The sequence below is a fragment of the Protopterus annectens genome, chromosome 17.part0, assembly GCF_019279795.1.
Source record: "Protopterus annectens isolate FY-2018-M chromosome 17.part0, PAN1.0, whole genome shotgun sequence".
Taxonomy (NCBI): domain Eukaryota; kingdom Metazoa; phylum Chordata; order Ceratodontiformes; family Protopteridae; genus Protopterus; species Protopterus annectens.
In genome coordinates this window covers 352412814-352428876 of record NC_056751.1, presented here as the reverse complement: position 1 = coordinate 352428876, position 16063 = coordinate 352412814, and the positions used below count along the sequence as shown (strand labels likewise).

Sequence of the window (16063 nt, the reverse complement as noted above, 5' to 3'; positions counted from 1 at the left end):
GCAGAACAGATAGGCCAAGGTTTCTACTCCAGATGTTTTCTGGTGCCCAGAAAAGCGGGCAACTGGCGCCCCAACCCTCGATCTATCCATTCTAAACACCTTCCTGGTGATCTCAAAATTCAAAATGCTCACCCTCCAGCAACTGCTACCCATGGTCTCCAAGGATGCTTGGCTAGCCACCCTAGATCTAAAAGAGGCCTACCTCCACATTCCTATCAGGGAGTCATGCAGGCAATATCTACGTTTCAGGGAAAGATCTCAACACTTTCAGTTCTCTTTTCTTCCCTTTGGCTTATCTACTGCTCCCAGAGCTTTCACAAAATGTCTGGCTCCGGCCATTGCATTTTGCAGACAAAGAAATATTCAGATTTACCCATACTTAGACTACTGCCTTATTCAGGCAGACAGCCAGGAAAAGCTGCTCAAGCACCTGGCCTTTATAAAGACCCTGCTAACCTCCCTAGAGTACACAGTCAGCGAAAAGAAATCCAAACAGGTGCCCACCCAAAGGATTACCTTCCTGGGAGCAAGTCTGGACACAGCATCCCAGATGGCATTCCTTACACCAGAGAAACAAATTTTCCTGACAGCCTGTTTCTCTCAAGCAACTAGCCACCAGGCCCCAACTATCTGCAAGGAAGATCCTGCAAGCTGTGGGGTTCATGGCATTTTGCATACTACTCATTCCATATGCCAGACTGCATATGAGGAAACTTCAGTGGTACGTAAAAAGCCTTTGGTGTCAACACACTCAAGACCTGGAAATTCTTCTACTATAATTCCTTGCTTCAGAAAAGATTTTCTTTGGTGGGCAACAGCATGCTCCCACAACAAAGGACTGCCTTTCTCACTCCCTGCCACCAAGACCCTCACCACAGATGCGTCAGACTATGCTTGGGGTGCACTCCTGGATGGCAGGTGCATACAGGGCCAATGGAGCCCACAGCAAATCCTTCTGCACATCAGAAAGTGATGATGGCTGTGCAGCACTCCTTGATAGCTTTCAAGCCCCTTCTCTCTCCAGGGGCTCTCCTGATCAAAACAGACAACATCATGTGATATGGTACATCAACACGCAAGGAGGGACTCACTCATACCCTCTTTGCAGGCTGGCCATGACTCTTTGGCACACAGCCTCTGCCATGCAACTACACCTGTTAGCGCAATTCCTTCCAGGCTCTCTCAATTCTCTGGCAGACCAATTAAGCAGAAATCTTCTGGACCCACATGAGTGGCAGCTCAACAGAAGAACCTTCACCCTAATAACTCAGAATTGGGGCACCCCGAAGGTCGACCTCTTTGCCTCACACACCAACCATCAGCTCAGCAAATTCTGCACCAGGGAGCATTACTGTCCTTCCCTTGGGCCAATCTATCAGTCTGTGCCTTTCCTCCACTACCTCTCATTCCCAGGATACTGCTCAAAATAAAGGAGGAAAAACCAAGGACCATTCTTGCAGCTCCAGACTGGCCCTGGCAGCACTGGTACCCCTTGCTGCACAGCCTGTCCTCACTGCCCCCATGGCATCCTCCTCAGATTCCAAACCTCCTGACCCAGAGGGAAGGGGAAATTATACCAATGGCAGACACTCAGTGTGGTAGCTTGGCTTGTTCCCCAACTCTGCCAACCTCAGTAAACAGGTTCAAAATATTATCCGTGAGTCCAGACGCCCTAGCACCAGAAAGTCTTATGCTGACAAATGGAAAAGGTTCTGTGGATCCAGGCTAAGGGAGCCAATATGGCACAGCCCTCCCTCCCTCTCATCCTGGATTACTTAGCTGGCCTACTTTACAGTGGCCTCTCCTTCTCCTCTATAAAAAGTCATGCCTGTGCTATTTCTGCTCATTTCCCCACTGAGCAGCCCATTTTCTTCCACCCTTTGATCAAGCAGTTCCTGAGAGTGGCTAGCAACTTGAGGCCACCCAGAAGGGCACCAACTCCAGCTTGGGACCTAAATTTTGTATTGGAAAATCTCACCCTGATCCCTTTCAAACCAGCTTCTTCTGCAGAGCTAAAATTTCTCTTCTGGAAAACAGCATTCCTTCTGGCCATCACTTCAGCCAGAAGAGTCTCTGAGCTGCAAGCACACATTTCTGTGGAACCCTTCATCATCTTCCATGCTGACAGGGTTTCCCTCAACTACCACATCCTTCATGCCCAAGGTGGTGTCTTGTGTGGCTCTCAACCTATCCATTCATTTGCCCACCTTTTTTTCCTAATCCCCAGAACAAGGGGGGAAGGTTTCTGCACTCTCTAGATGTGCACAGACAGCTTAGATTGTATCTAGACAGGACTAAATCCTTCAGAAAGTCTGATTAATTGCTGGTTAGCTTTGCCACAGGGGCAGAAGGCAAAGCCATATCCAAATAAACCATCTCCAAATGGATAGCACATTCCATCCATTTCTGCTACAAACAACATGGAAAGGGGGTCAGGACACACTCCACCAGAGCAGCCTCCACCTCTGCAACTTTCCTCAGAAGGGTTCCCCACAAGGGACATCCTGGAGGCTGCCACTTGGACATCTGTTCACACTTTTACCAAGCATTACCAACTACCTCTCTCCTCCAAATCCATGGCAGGGTGTGCCTCTGCAGTCTTGCAGGGCATCCTAGCCAGCCTTTAGTTTCCTTGACTACCTTCACCCATTTTCTCAGCTTTGGGAATCTACCCAAATGTGATGACTGCAACAATGAAACACTAAGAACATAGTACAGTTGCGTACACTCATAAATGTAGTGTATTCACTGTTGCAGTCCTGGTTTCCCTCCCTCCATCCCCCTTTCTTCTCTTTCCTTACAAGGGACATATTGGTATTTATTTTCCAGTGGTGGGGTTCTTCCACCAGAACCTGCCTCCTACTTGGGGGCTCCTGACAGGTTAGGGCAAGAAATACTGATGTAATGGTGTCAGCTGCCTTACTTTATACTACTTGCGACCAGACGTCAGTCCTGAAACGACAGCAGCTGGCACAGAAATACTAAGTCTCTGGTATTCTGGCCGGCCAAGGGCTACCCTGGCAGGGATAACCCAAATGTGATGACTGCAACAGTGAATACAGTTGAACATATACATTTTTGGAAGTGTACACAACTGTACTTTTTGCCTCCTGTCACAACTATCAGTTGATGAAATTCTTCAGGACTCCATTCAGCAAGGCCTGGAAGATGGATTTTTTTTATTTTCCATAGACAGGAATGTTCCTGTGTACTTTTCTACCCTTTTCTCTAATGTCCAGGGTCATTCTGAAGATCAGAAGGACTCCCCAAAGATCATTGTGGTAACTTCCTTCTGACCTAGACCTTCTTTTGGAAATGTCCTGGGGCCATTACCATAAGCATCCTCACAGACTAATTGTACTCTGGACCTGGGGTGTTTGAAAATTCCAACTCCAAAAATGAAAACTGACTCCCTGGAAGACAGAATCTTAATACCTTTTAGATACCTTTTTTCCTGAGAAGTGCAGCAGGTATTAAATGAGACAGGAAAACATGCTACTAGAAAATCATATATTAGTAAATAGAAAGGATTTCTTAGTCTATGCCAAGGAAAGAACCTGCACCCATTCAGAGCTGGTGTTTCTGTAGTTCTAAATTATCTGTGTGAGTTACTATCCTCTGGCCTCAGTCAAAGTTTGTGGGCCATTTAGCATGTCTGCCCACAAATTCCCCTCATTCAATGCAGACTCGTATCATGTTTTTTGAAAGGGGTGTTGCATAGAAATCCTTCTAGAAAACTGGTGGCTTCTTCTTGGGCTCTTAATTTTGTTTTAGAAAAATTAACTCTTGCTCCATTTAAACCAGCTCATCAAGCTGCCTTAAGGTTCTTAACATGGAAAACAGTGTTGGTAATTACTCTGACCTCAGTAATAAGAGTATCTGAGTTGCAAACTCTTATGGTGGGTCAACCTTATCTCATTTCCCATAAAGATCGTTTTATAGGTGCATTGGTATGTACTAGGCTAGCTGCCCTTGCAGGCCATTTTCAGCATAGCCATTTCCCTTTTGGTGCCTGAATTAACCTTTTGGTGTTAGATTGGCCTTGCCCGTCCTATGATTAATAATTCTGTATTACTCTTAATGAGAATAACTGGGTTCATGCCCACGGGTGGGATAAAGCTGTGACACCTCAGCACTGGCACAGTAATCAAGGAGCTTCAGTCCTCACCACTGGCAACAGTGGGGGACGTACACACTGGAAGGATCACAAGTACACACACAGTAAAGTGAAATTTCCCTTAAGAACACACACAGACCACAATCAGTCTGAGGCTGGTTTCTCCGTCATTCTCCAGATCCCCAGTAAGACACCCCACTGGCACGGCTATAGGGTTGAGATCTCAGCTGAGTGGACAAACCAAGACCTCTAGCACCCTCCCTGTTCAACCAGTGCTTCATGTCCCTGCCCAAGTAGCTGACACACACACACACACACACACACACACACACACACACACACACACACACACACACACACACACACAGTCCCTTCCTCCGTGTGCCTTATTTTTGTATGTCTTTTTTGCCAGGATGTGGCTCTGTTATTTTTCTAGCATAATCTTTGTTATGGCTTTTAGCCTCCCCCTCTCTGTTGGTGTGAAACCTCTGAGTGGCTTGGCACCAGAACTTGACATTTTGAGCTGACTAGTGATTTAGGCATGTGAACATTGTACTGAAAGCTTTGGAAGTTGGACGGCTATTATCGCCTTGGCAGGATGTAACCCTTATAGCTACTGCAGCAGTGATCATTCAGACATGTACTACTACTATGGTGAGTTTACTGACATAATTGCACTTTCCTTATCTAGTACTTCTACTCCATCATGGTAAAGGCCTGTATTCCCCTCAAGAAGTTCTTCTAGGCCCCGGGTTTCGTGGCCTCTTGCATCCTCATGCCAGGCTACATATGAGAAAAATTCAGTGGTACTTAAAGAACATGTGGTGCAAACACTAACTGTCTTAGGAGTTCAAATCCCCCTGCTTCCATGTGTCAAGAAGAAACTTCTCCAGTGGATTCAGGCTTCCAGACAAAACCCTGGAGTACCTTTCAGAACACTTGGGGGTCCCATGTCCTCATAACTAATGTCTCAGATCTGGTTGGAGTGCTCATTTTGAAGATATGAAGGTACAGGGCAGATCTTTCAGGACAAAACACAGCAATCTAAAATAAATGATTGAATAAATGATTACAGTTCAAAAAAGTGCTAATAGCCTTTAGAGCAGTGTGGTACACTAGGCACTCTGCTAAAAGGAGCAGACAGCACCACAATGATAAGGTACTATAAGAAATGAGGTTGGGAGATACTCACGCCCATCCTTTGTGATGGATGGCCATACAGCTTTCAAAGACTGCATAGGACATGGTACTGAACGTCTTGCAGAGAGCAGAAAGCAACCTGGCAGATTCATTCAGCAAATCTAGGATAGATGCTCATGAGTAGATTCTCAAGAGGGAAATATTCTCCAGCTTGTAAACAACTGGGTGTACCAGAAGTAGACCTATTTGCCACAGAAGAAAAACGGGGATTCAAAGCTTTGCTAATGGCTGTAACCAAAATGGCCTGGAGGAAAGATGTTTTCTTCTTCTCCTGGACAGGACTATTTTGCTATGCCTTTAATCCTCTGCAATCATCCCCATGGATCAGAAGATCATGGATGATGGGCCTAGGGTGATTCTGAGAGCCTTCCTTTGGCCCAGGCAGCACTAGTTCTCCATTCTACACAGCATGGTCAAAGAGAAACTGTGGATACTGCCTCTGGAAGTGGACCTTCTAACTAAGAACAAGGGGCCCACCATACATCCCACTTGTTTACTCTGAATCTGGCAGGGAAAATGATACAGTTCTATACTCTCTAGATGGCTTCTTTCTAACAAAGCTTTATAAGTCCTCTAGCCAGGTTACCAAGTATCAGAAAATCATAATGTTCCAGCTGGGTTAGATTTTCCCAGTAGTGAAACTCCCATTACCTCTCTTTGAGCCTGCTGTTTCTACTGATTTCAGATTTACTACCTGAAAAGCTGTCTTTCTGGTGGCCATCATGTCTGCCAAGGGAATATGAGTTGCAAGCCACTATGTGTAGGAAAACCTTTCTCATCTTTCATAAGGATAGAGTTTGTTAGTGTACAAATCCTTCCTTTATGCTTATAGCAGTATCTGAGTAGTCAGCAGCCTTCAGATTGGGTGAATACTGCTTATGAATCAAGCCACATATTATGGATTAATGACCAAACATTGTGAGCTTGTGGTATTATCCATGTTTCATTGATTCTTATGGATTGGGTGTTATGCAGACAGAAATTTGGTTTGGGGTTTTACTCTACATTATCGTTAGCCCCCACATATTGTGGACTGAGAAGGAGCTGTTTTTTTATAGCTTTTCATTCCGTGTTTGCCTTTGCGCAAATTGGAGTTAGTGTATTTAAGTAAAGAGTGAGGGGGTAATGCAAAATATTTTGTCTTTGTGCATAAGGATGTTTCTGATATACGAGTGTCTTTTTTGTCAGTGTTATAGAATCTAATTTAATATGGTGTAGCTTGAATCATGGATTCCAAAATATCATTCCTAAGTTATTTCATTTGTATGAGATCTTCAGCATAATAGTAGTAGAATTGTAAGGGAGAAGACTTCTCATCTTTTTGTAGATGATTTAAAACTGTATAATTCATCAGATGAGGAACTGAAAGCGCAACTGCAAGTGGTCAGAACTTTTTCAGGTGATATAATAATGTAATTTGGTCTTGATAAATGTGCAAAAGCAACCTTTAAAGCAGGAAAGTTGCAGCAGCAAGAAAACATCAGATCTGATGATGATAATCTTCTTTCCATTAATCACTGATGGGTCTGGTTCAGAGCCCTCGGAACCGAGTTGGCCTTTTTACCAAGCTCGCGCCAGCCAAAAAACTCTCGAGCTAGTTCTCTACCCAGAATGCCCTTTTCCCTGTTACCTCAGATCTCTTTTGCCATGTAGCCATAAAGCCGCGTTTCAACCGTGCTCTCAGCTAAGTGAAACCTTTTTTGATATTTGTGTGGAAAACTTTGGATATCTTCATATTTTATTAAGCGATTAGTGTTTCCTAGTGTCATTTCTTCTGTCTGACCTTGTTTTTCCTCTCTACCCATAGTCACCGTTGGTACACTTTCAAGTACCATTGTTGGTATAGCCTTTCCTCCCTTACCCTTGTGGTATTTCTTCAAACCATAGTTGGTATTGTTTAACCTATTAACTGTTCAGGTGTTTCTCTTCTTTTCTCTATCATACCCCAGTGTATTGTTATATTTGTGACTTTTTTGAACGGAGCTGACTTTGATTATAGTTGGATTATACAGTTGGCCTGTGGTACTTTTTCTCTATCAAGATGTCTGATAAGAAGGGTACTTCAGGTTTTAAGCATTGTACTTCATGTAAGGGCAAGTTACCTAACAGTGATTCTCATGATGACTGTGTACACTGTTTGGTAATGTTCTACCTTTCGGTGCAGCTTCCATGTGACATTTGTCAGAGTTTCAGTCAACGCGCTCTTAATGAGCACAAAAAATAAACTCATTCTGAAAGCGTTACTGAAATCTCCCTTCTCAGACGCCATTTCTGCGATGGAGGTCTCAAGCCCTCCTTCTAAGGATAAAAAGAGATCCCTCTCTGTTTCTTCTTCACCATCAGGTGATCAGAGCAAGCCTGGGAAATCAAAAGACCCAAAGTTATCTTTGGAGCATAAATCAGCCCCCTTGGTTCCGTTTTCTTCGGCTCTGACCATCTCAAAACCTTCTATACCAACGCCTGTTTCGGCACCGGTCCTGCATCCGGCACCGATCATAGACCTTACTGCACCTGTTTCGACTTTGGCACCTGTGGCCACTTCGGCTCAGGGCACTCCTTCGACTACGCCATTAGTTTCCATTTTGGAACCGACCGTTTTGGCTCTGAGTGCCACTTCAGCACCAAGCATTGTACCGACCCCACTGGATTTGACCCCTTTACTTCCAGTCTTGAAACTAGAGACTTTTGCGTCAGCAGACCTTGCACCATGGACCCGATACTCCCCCTCCGTAGATCCATTTCTGGGCCAAGTGTATAGCTCCTTCATCGAACATCCTGACTCCCCGTCCAGAGTATCCACTAGATCTACCAGGAGCCTTTCTGAACACAACGTGGTGCATCATGTAGACCAGCTGTTGTTGGCCATGGGGATTCCTTCACTTTCTAAGACCATCCACCTGCAGGACTTGGGTTGCCCTATCCACAGATTCCATCTTACACACCTCCTTCAACCATCTCGGTTCTGAAGCCTTCTGCTCTGGCATTCTTCTTGGAACCCATCACCTCGGCACCTACTGTGCATCACACTTTGGCTCTGAGTTTGTCCCTTTGGTCTTCGATTCCCGCTGAACTGGCCCTTCCTCAATCTGGGGATTGGGGGACGGGCGCATCAGCCCGGGGTGCGGAGCCATCTCTTTCCTCAGTTCCATCCTTGGTGCCGATAGCCCCATCTGCACTTATCCTGCTTGAGGCTCCATCCGTGGGGGCAGGTTCATCAGAGTGGAGTGTGACCCTGGTCCCGAGGTTGTCTTTCTCAGTTCCAGGCTCTCATCCCTCTTTGGGCGGGCCTGCCTTCTGCACGATGAAGAGGGCTCTTGCTTCTGGCAGCACTCCTTCAATGTCGGAATCCCAGTTTTCACCCCCTGAGCTACAGCTGTCACAGACCACTTCCCCAGGACACCAGGCAGAGAAGCCGCAGGACACCCCTGTTCAGGGTACCCACTCTTCTGAGTCCTCCTCAGAGACCCCCCACTGAGGAGACCCCTCGAAAAAAGTTTTTCAAGAGGAAGCACATGGACTCACCTGAGGAGTCCTTAATGGACGACACGGATTACGATGATGGTGACGGGTCCCCACTGTCCCCTCTTGATATCTCCATCGGAGACCTCCTGGAAATGTTAAAGCAGAGAAGTGACTGGAAGCCCTCTAACCCTTTGTCTGAGGAGTTCGTGTTCCTGCAGGCTTTTCGTGCCCGGCCTCTACCTCTTGGGTGACCCCGCCTGCCAACGAGCTAATTTTTGCGGCGTGCTTGGAAGAACCCTGATTCCACTGAGGCGATCCCTCGGAGACCAGACAAAATTCTTTCCCTTCTCGAGGAGCACCTGCATTGGTCCAAAGGGTTACCGGTTAATGCTATGGTGGTGGCGGCGGCAGCCACGAAAAAGGACTTGGCTGAGGAAAGTCCTGCTGTCCACCCGCCCAACAGGGAGTCCCAGCCGGTGGACAGACTTGGGAAACAAGTTTTTGCATCAGAAACCTTTGCCATATGGTCCCTGAATTATTTGGCACATTTTACAATGCTCCAGAGGGACTTGATCTTTGAACTCTCTGGGATGCTTGCAGAACAGTTGTCTAACGAGGTCAGGGACAAAGTGGCCTCGCACCTCACAACCCTGGAATCTATATCAAACTTGTCCATGAGGTTGCTGTTATATGCAACCAAAGGGGTGGCTAGAGCGGTGGGTTTGGGCATTGTTATGAGGTGTCATACCTGGATGTGCATTTGTGATCTCACGGACCCCTTTAAGTCTTCTTTTCTGAATGCTCCCATCGAAGTTTCATCCCTTTTTGGCTCCAAAGTGAAGGGCACACTAGTCAGGTGTGAGTAAGATGGAAAGACCCTGTCTACTGTAGGCCTACGGTTTTCCAGCCCTCAATGTACTTTCTCCAGGAATCAGAGGAGTGGAAAGATGTGGCATAAGAAATCTCAGGGTCCCTTCCATGCCGCACGTGGTGATGATACTCCCAGAGGCAGAGGAGGTAACAATTCCGGAAGACGCTGCTAAAGAGGCAGAGGGGGTCCTCATAATGAGGGCTCCCTTCGCTGGACAAGCCTTATCAACACTCCTGAAGAGCAGCCCAATTGCTTACCTCTGGAAGCAGTCAGGGGTCTTTTCTCTCTGCACCAAGCTGCCTGGCAATCCATCACCACTGATCGTTGGGTGCAGAGCATTATCACCAGAGGTTACACCATTCCCTTTTCTTATCAGCCAAATTTCCCAAGAAAACTTCCCGATGTTCCACCCAGTCAAAGGAAAGAAGCAGCTTCAGAGATTATAAAGCTGTCTCAAAAAAGAGTCATCCAAACAGTTCCACCACACCAGAGTGGATCCGGATTTTACTCGAGTTTCTTTTTGGTGCCAAAAAAGACAGGGGACTGGAGACCCATTTTGGATCTCAGCAGCTTAAACAAATCTGTCACCCAAACCAAATTCTGGATGGTCACAGTTCAGTCCAGTCTCTTCTTTTTAAGAGAAGTTGATTGGATGTGCTCTATAGATCTCCGGGATGCATATTACCACATCAAGATTCCCTGACATTTGGTCTCTCTACAGCCTCCAGAGTGTTCATGAAATGCATGGCAGTGGTAACCGCTCACTTTATAGATTTATAGATTAGTACTAGGCTAACTGCCCTTGCGAGCCATTTTAAGCCTAGACAATTATCCCTTGTGAGACTCAAACCCTGCACCTTGTGTTTGTAAGGCAAACACCTCAACCATTAGGCCACCTTCCCAACCCTTGAGACTAAAAGGATTCCGGGTGTTTACATATCTGGACGACTGGCTCCTTACCACCCCCACTGAGCATCTTCTGGTAACAGCAATGCATTATACTCTCTCTCTGGCAAAATTGTTGGAAATAACGATACATTGGGAGAAGTCAAACCTTGCCCCTACACAACAAATAGAGTTCATTGGAGCAGTGTTCAATACTTAGTCTTGTCTGGTATAACTCCCAATTCACAGACTCGATTGAGGCTTCAACTCCGGGTGATACTCTCATAAACAACAGTTTCTGCAAGGGAAGTTCTTCAGGTTCTAAGTTCTATCTAGCGTCAATCCCAATAGTGCCTCTAGCAAAGCTACACATGCGGATTCTGCAGTGGCCCCTTCTTTGTTAATGATTCCCAAACTGTCACCCCTCTCAGTTACCAGATTCGAATAACCAACTCCTGCAAACAGGCCTTGCTTTGGTGGATTAGGCCAGACATAGAACTGTGGAGTCGTCTATCTCAATCTCCTGAGCCCACAGCCATTGTGACCACGGATGTTTCCCTGATCAGGTGGGGGGGGGGCAGTTTCCAGGGAAAGACTGTCCAAGGCACATGGTCCACCTCCGAGGCCCACCTGCATATTAGTAGGTGTTCTTGAGCTGAGAGCTGTGCTGCTAGCATCACAGGCCTTCCATTTGGCTCTCCCTTCCGGAGCAATTGCAGTTCAATCAGACAATATGTCAGTGGTCTGGTATATCAACAAACAAGGAAGAACCAAGTCCTACCCCTGTGTCGAGAAGCCATGAGAATTTGCCAGTGGGCGGTAGCTTCCAACCTCTTTCTAATAGCAATGCATATCCCGGGGAGTTCCAACGTGATTGCAGACAGTCTGATCAGATGCATCCTCATGCCTCACAAGTGGTCCCTCAACCCCGAGGTGGCGTCAGCAATCATTAGCCACTAGGGCCAGCCCTGCTGCGACCTTTTTGCCTCCCCATCAAACACCAAGTGTAGCATCTATTTCGCCCTACTTCCTCCGGAGGGGGAGTCACAGAGGGACGCTGTGATCCACGATTGGCCCATGGGACTTCTTTACACTTATCCTCCCATCCCTGTGACCCCACAATTTCTAAAGAAAGCTCTTCGGTTGAGATGCAAGGTGATCCTCATAGCTCCATTCTGGCCTCGACAAGTTTGGTTCTCTTCCTTCGGCCTCACGTAGTATACCAGCTGTGGATTTTGGACCCTCTGCCAGATCTGATTACTCACCCCCAAGGGTTGAGTCACCCAAATCTGTCCAGTCTCTAGCTGACTGCTTGGTTTCTCCACTTCCACTAGTAACCAGGCAAGCTGATCTCTCCTCGCATGTTCGAGACATCATTCTGGCCTCTCATAAACCATCCACCAGAAGACTATACCAGGATAAATGGAAAAGATTCTCCATGTGGTCCAGGAATAACATGTTAGACCTATATTCTGCACCAGTTACTACAACGCTTCAATATTTGGCTAAGTTTTTTGATAATGGAGCCTTGGCATCTATCGTATGAGTACATCTAGTGGCAATTTCCACAGTGGTATAGATAGCACCCCTCTTATCTCTCTGCATTTGCAAGGCTTTCCTCAAGGGAACTTCTCATATCAGGCCTCCTGTCAGACAGCCCGTGGAACCATGGAACCTTACTCTAGTCCTTCAGTCTTTGACTCAGAAACCTTTTGAACCTGCTGCGAAGTGTGACCTAAAGTTTTTGTCTTGGAAATCCTTGTTCTTGGTAGCCATCACGTCTGCCAGAAGAGTCTCGGAGCTGCAGGCTTTTGTGTATCAAGAGGCCCTATCTGGTCTTTCATAAAGACAGAGTATCACTTCGGAGGAATCCATCCTTTTCCCCCAAAGTTGTTTCTGAATTATCCATAAACCAGACCATTGACCTATCAGTGTTCTTTCCGAATTTTGCCAGTAGAGGAGAGCAGTGCCTTCACTCTTTAGACATACATAGACAATTGAGATTTTATCTAGGCAGGACTAAATCTATCCATAAATTTGAACAGCTTTTCATCTCCTTTTCTGGGCCCAGAATGGGAGAGGCTGTTTCCAAGGTTACTTTATCAAAATAGCTAAGGGACTGCATACGTTTCATCTATTCCCTCAGTAATGAACCTATGACAAACGTTAAAGCTCACTCCACTAGATCTATGGCAGCATCTGTAGCTTTCCATTCCTGGGCTTCCATGGATGACAGCTGTGCAGCAGCTACTTAGGCTAAGCCTCATACCTTTATCAAACATTACAAATTGGACTTAGTCTCTAGAGGGAGAGCTGCCTTCGGCTCAGTGGTACTCAGGAATGTTCTTCCATAAAGGCCGCCCATGGACCTCAAAGTAGCTTGGGATTCTATCCCAACAGCGATGAATGGAAAGAAGATTAACAACATCAGATAAAGAAGTTATGTCTTACCATAACGGTCCATCTGTGTTGTTCATCTTCTTTCATTCATCACTTCAACCATCCTTCCCCTCCAAAGGCTGCTGGGGGATGCTTTGGGTCTAAGTGGTGTCCTAGGGTAGTTGCACAGAAGTAGGCCTCGGCTTTACTTCCTTTTCTCTTGCAAACTTGATCTGAGGTAACAGGGAGAAGGGCATTCTGGGTAGAGACTTAGCTCGAGAGTTTTTTTGGCTGGTGCGAACTTGGTAAAATTGACTCTGTTCCGAGGGCTCGGAACCGGACTCATCAGTGATGAATAAAAGAAGATGAACAACACAGATGGAACGTTATGGTAAGACTTAACTTCTTTTTTTGGGACTGGAGTGTGATATAAAAGAACTTGAGCAAGAAGGAATATATAAATATTTGGGGATTGATGAAGGATCAGTAATAAAACATGAACAAATGCAAATAAAACTCAGTAAGGAATATGTTAGAAGACTTAAATTAGTACTAAAAAGAGCACTGACATCTACAAACAAAGTCCAAGCTATAAACCAATTTGCTCTTCCTATCCTAAGTTACAATTTTGGAGTGATTGACTGGCCCCAAAAGATGTTGGATAGTTTGGACAGGAAAACAAGAAGGATGTTTTATGCTTATCAAATGGTTTATAAGAATCATTGCATACCAAGACTATATATTCCGCGTTCTGAAGGAGGTATGGGCCTCCTCTAAATTGACTACATGTATAGATCTGCAATAGTGGGACTGCATATATATCTGCTGACCTCATAAGACCCAAACGTAGTGAAAGTTTTGAAACATGAGGAGAATAAGTCTAAGATGACTTCCCTGCTTAGTTTAGCAGAAGCATATCGGTGTTAAGCGGGAATGGAAATCAAACCAGAAGTAGATAAAATCAGGTAGCAACTGAATGTGCCATAAAAGAAAAGAAAGAATATAAGGTGAAGGATCAGATGAGAAGGCAAGAAATGTGGAAAATGCATGAATATAGTTGCAAGTATAGGAAACTCTTGGAACAACCTCATGTTGATCAGGATTGGATGCAGGAATGGTTAAGTTGAGGTGAATTTAAACCAAAAGACAAAAGGTTAATATTGGCAGCTCAAGAAAGTGGACTACATACATGTTGGTTTACAAAATCCATTGAACATGTGGGAGAAACAAACAAATGTAGGTTTTGTAAAACAGAATTGGAAACAGTTGCACATCTTGTTGCTGGTTGTGATATACTGATGGCAGAAGGACTGTATACTGAAAGGCATAATAATGTAGCAAGATTGTTGCATTGGGGACTGTATAAACATTATAATATTGAAGTAGGTGAAAAACACTGGAAACATAAAGCATTATAGACAATGATAAAGTTTATATCACATGGAATCATCCGTTACCAACAGTTAAAAAAATAGATGCAAGAAAATCAGCTATAGTAGAAATCCATGAAAAGAAGACAAAAGTAGCATTGATTATTGAAATCGCTACAGCCAGTGACTATAGTGTCGTGCATACAGAGAGAGACAAAGTCATAAAGTACCAGGATGTGCAGGCAGAAATGAGGGCAAATTGGAAGAAAGATACCCACTCAGTTCCAGTAGTAGTAGGAGCAATGGGGGTCTTATAAAAAAAAAAAAAAAAAAAAAAAAACGTACTTTGATATGTTACCTATACATGTAACTCTGTACAAATTGCAGAAGGAGTCATTACTGGGCACATTGTGGGTGCTGCAAAGAGCACTTCTAGCTGACATCAAAGATTGAAACAATACTAATTTCATGAACTGTAATCGTACTTTCATCTAGGAATGGGGTTCATTCCTGTCATGGTATTAGAAACTCAAAAGACTTGGCGAAATTAAAAAAGTGAGAAGTCCTTCGAACGTTAAGTGCCATCGGTCACGTCCTATGTACTTCTGTAAGTCCTATTCTTTGAGTCATTATTGGTGTGTTTGTAACAGTATATTAAGTACAATAAGTGTTGGGTATTTGTGACTGACAAGAGTTGAGGTGATCACCTAAATAAGTGACTGATGCTGCTGCATTCAAGTACGAGAGACCAGTGCTAGCTGTTGGTGGGATTCTGCTGAAGAAAAATCGCTGGATCAAATGTTTTTAGAACACCAGTGTGTTATTAATTACTCTCATGTTTATCTTCCATTTTAATAAGTGCTTGACACAGATGTGTTTGCTGGGGGTACAGTTTCCCAGAAAACGTGCGTCTTGGAGCTCCAGGAGACATTGCTGTAGCTATCTTGCTTGGTACGTTTTCCAAGAGAGTCGCTTTATTTATTTTTCTGTAAATAAAAGCAGTTATGTTTTTTGGGAGCTAGACTGTGTGGTATTCTCTAGTCACAGAAACAAATCTGATGACTGAATTTCTTATTTATTCAGATTTTTTGTTGTGATGTTACTGAATATATGTTAGAGTTGGGAGCATAATGTAATTGCATCCACACATCAAGGTACTTTATTTTAGCTTTCACTTCGATTTTAAGCACGTTTCTGTAAAGCATTAACTCCCTCTGTGTGGTATATGTTTTTTAAAATGAAATGATTCTTCCAGTTGCCTAGCTAATCTATCTTTTTCTTGTTTTTTTTTTTCATTTAGGCAATACATATAACATTCCGGTATGTCTCTGGTTACTGGATACTTATCCATATAACCCTCCAATCTGCTTTGTTAAGCCCACAAATACAATGATGATTAAAACAGGGAAACACGTTGATGCAAATGGAAAAATTTATCTTCCTTATCTACACGAGTGGAAACATGTGAGTAATGTCATATGATTGCATGACTTTTAAATGCTTTTATAACAGTTGGGAAAGTGGAGCATTCTTGATAGATCAGAACTTTAAGTAGCAGAATGTGTTAGTTTTGTAATGTCACTAGCACATCAACACTCATTTCAAAGTGGCAAGTATTGCAACCAAGGTTTTAGTGCGACCTCATAGTTGTACCTGTTGCTGTGTGAATACTGGGCTATTCTTAAACACTAAGCATTAATTTCAGACTCTGAGCTTTTGCATCATTGATGATAATTTTTATTTAAATTGTTTATTACAGATGCAGGTGGGATGAGTGTT

The 16063-nt window shown here is 44.4% G+C and overlaps 1 protein-coding gene across 2 annotated transcripts in view; it reads left to right on the top strand.

The window, feature by feature from the left end:
- TSG101 (tumor susceptibility 101) overlaps positions 1 to 16063 on the top strand; it is a 935600-nt gene that overhangs the window by 212111 nt on the left and 707426 nt on the right. For both annotated transcript variants that reach the window (XM_044059389.1, XM_044059390.1), the window contains exon 4: positions 15585 to 15748. In XM_044059389.1, coding sequence (XP_043915324.1) covers positions 15585 to 15748 — 164 coding nt within the window. The remainder of the gene's footprint in view (positions 1 to 15584; positions 15749 to 16063) is intronic.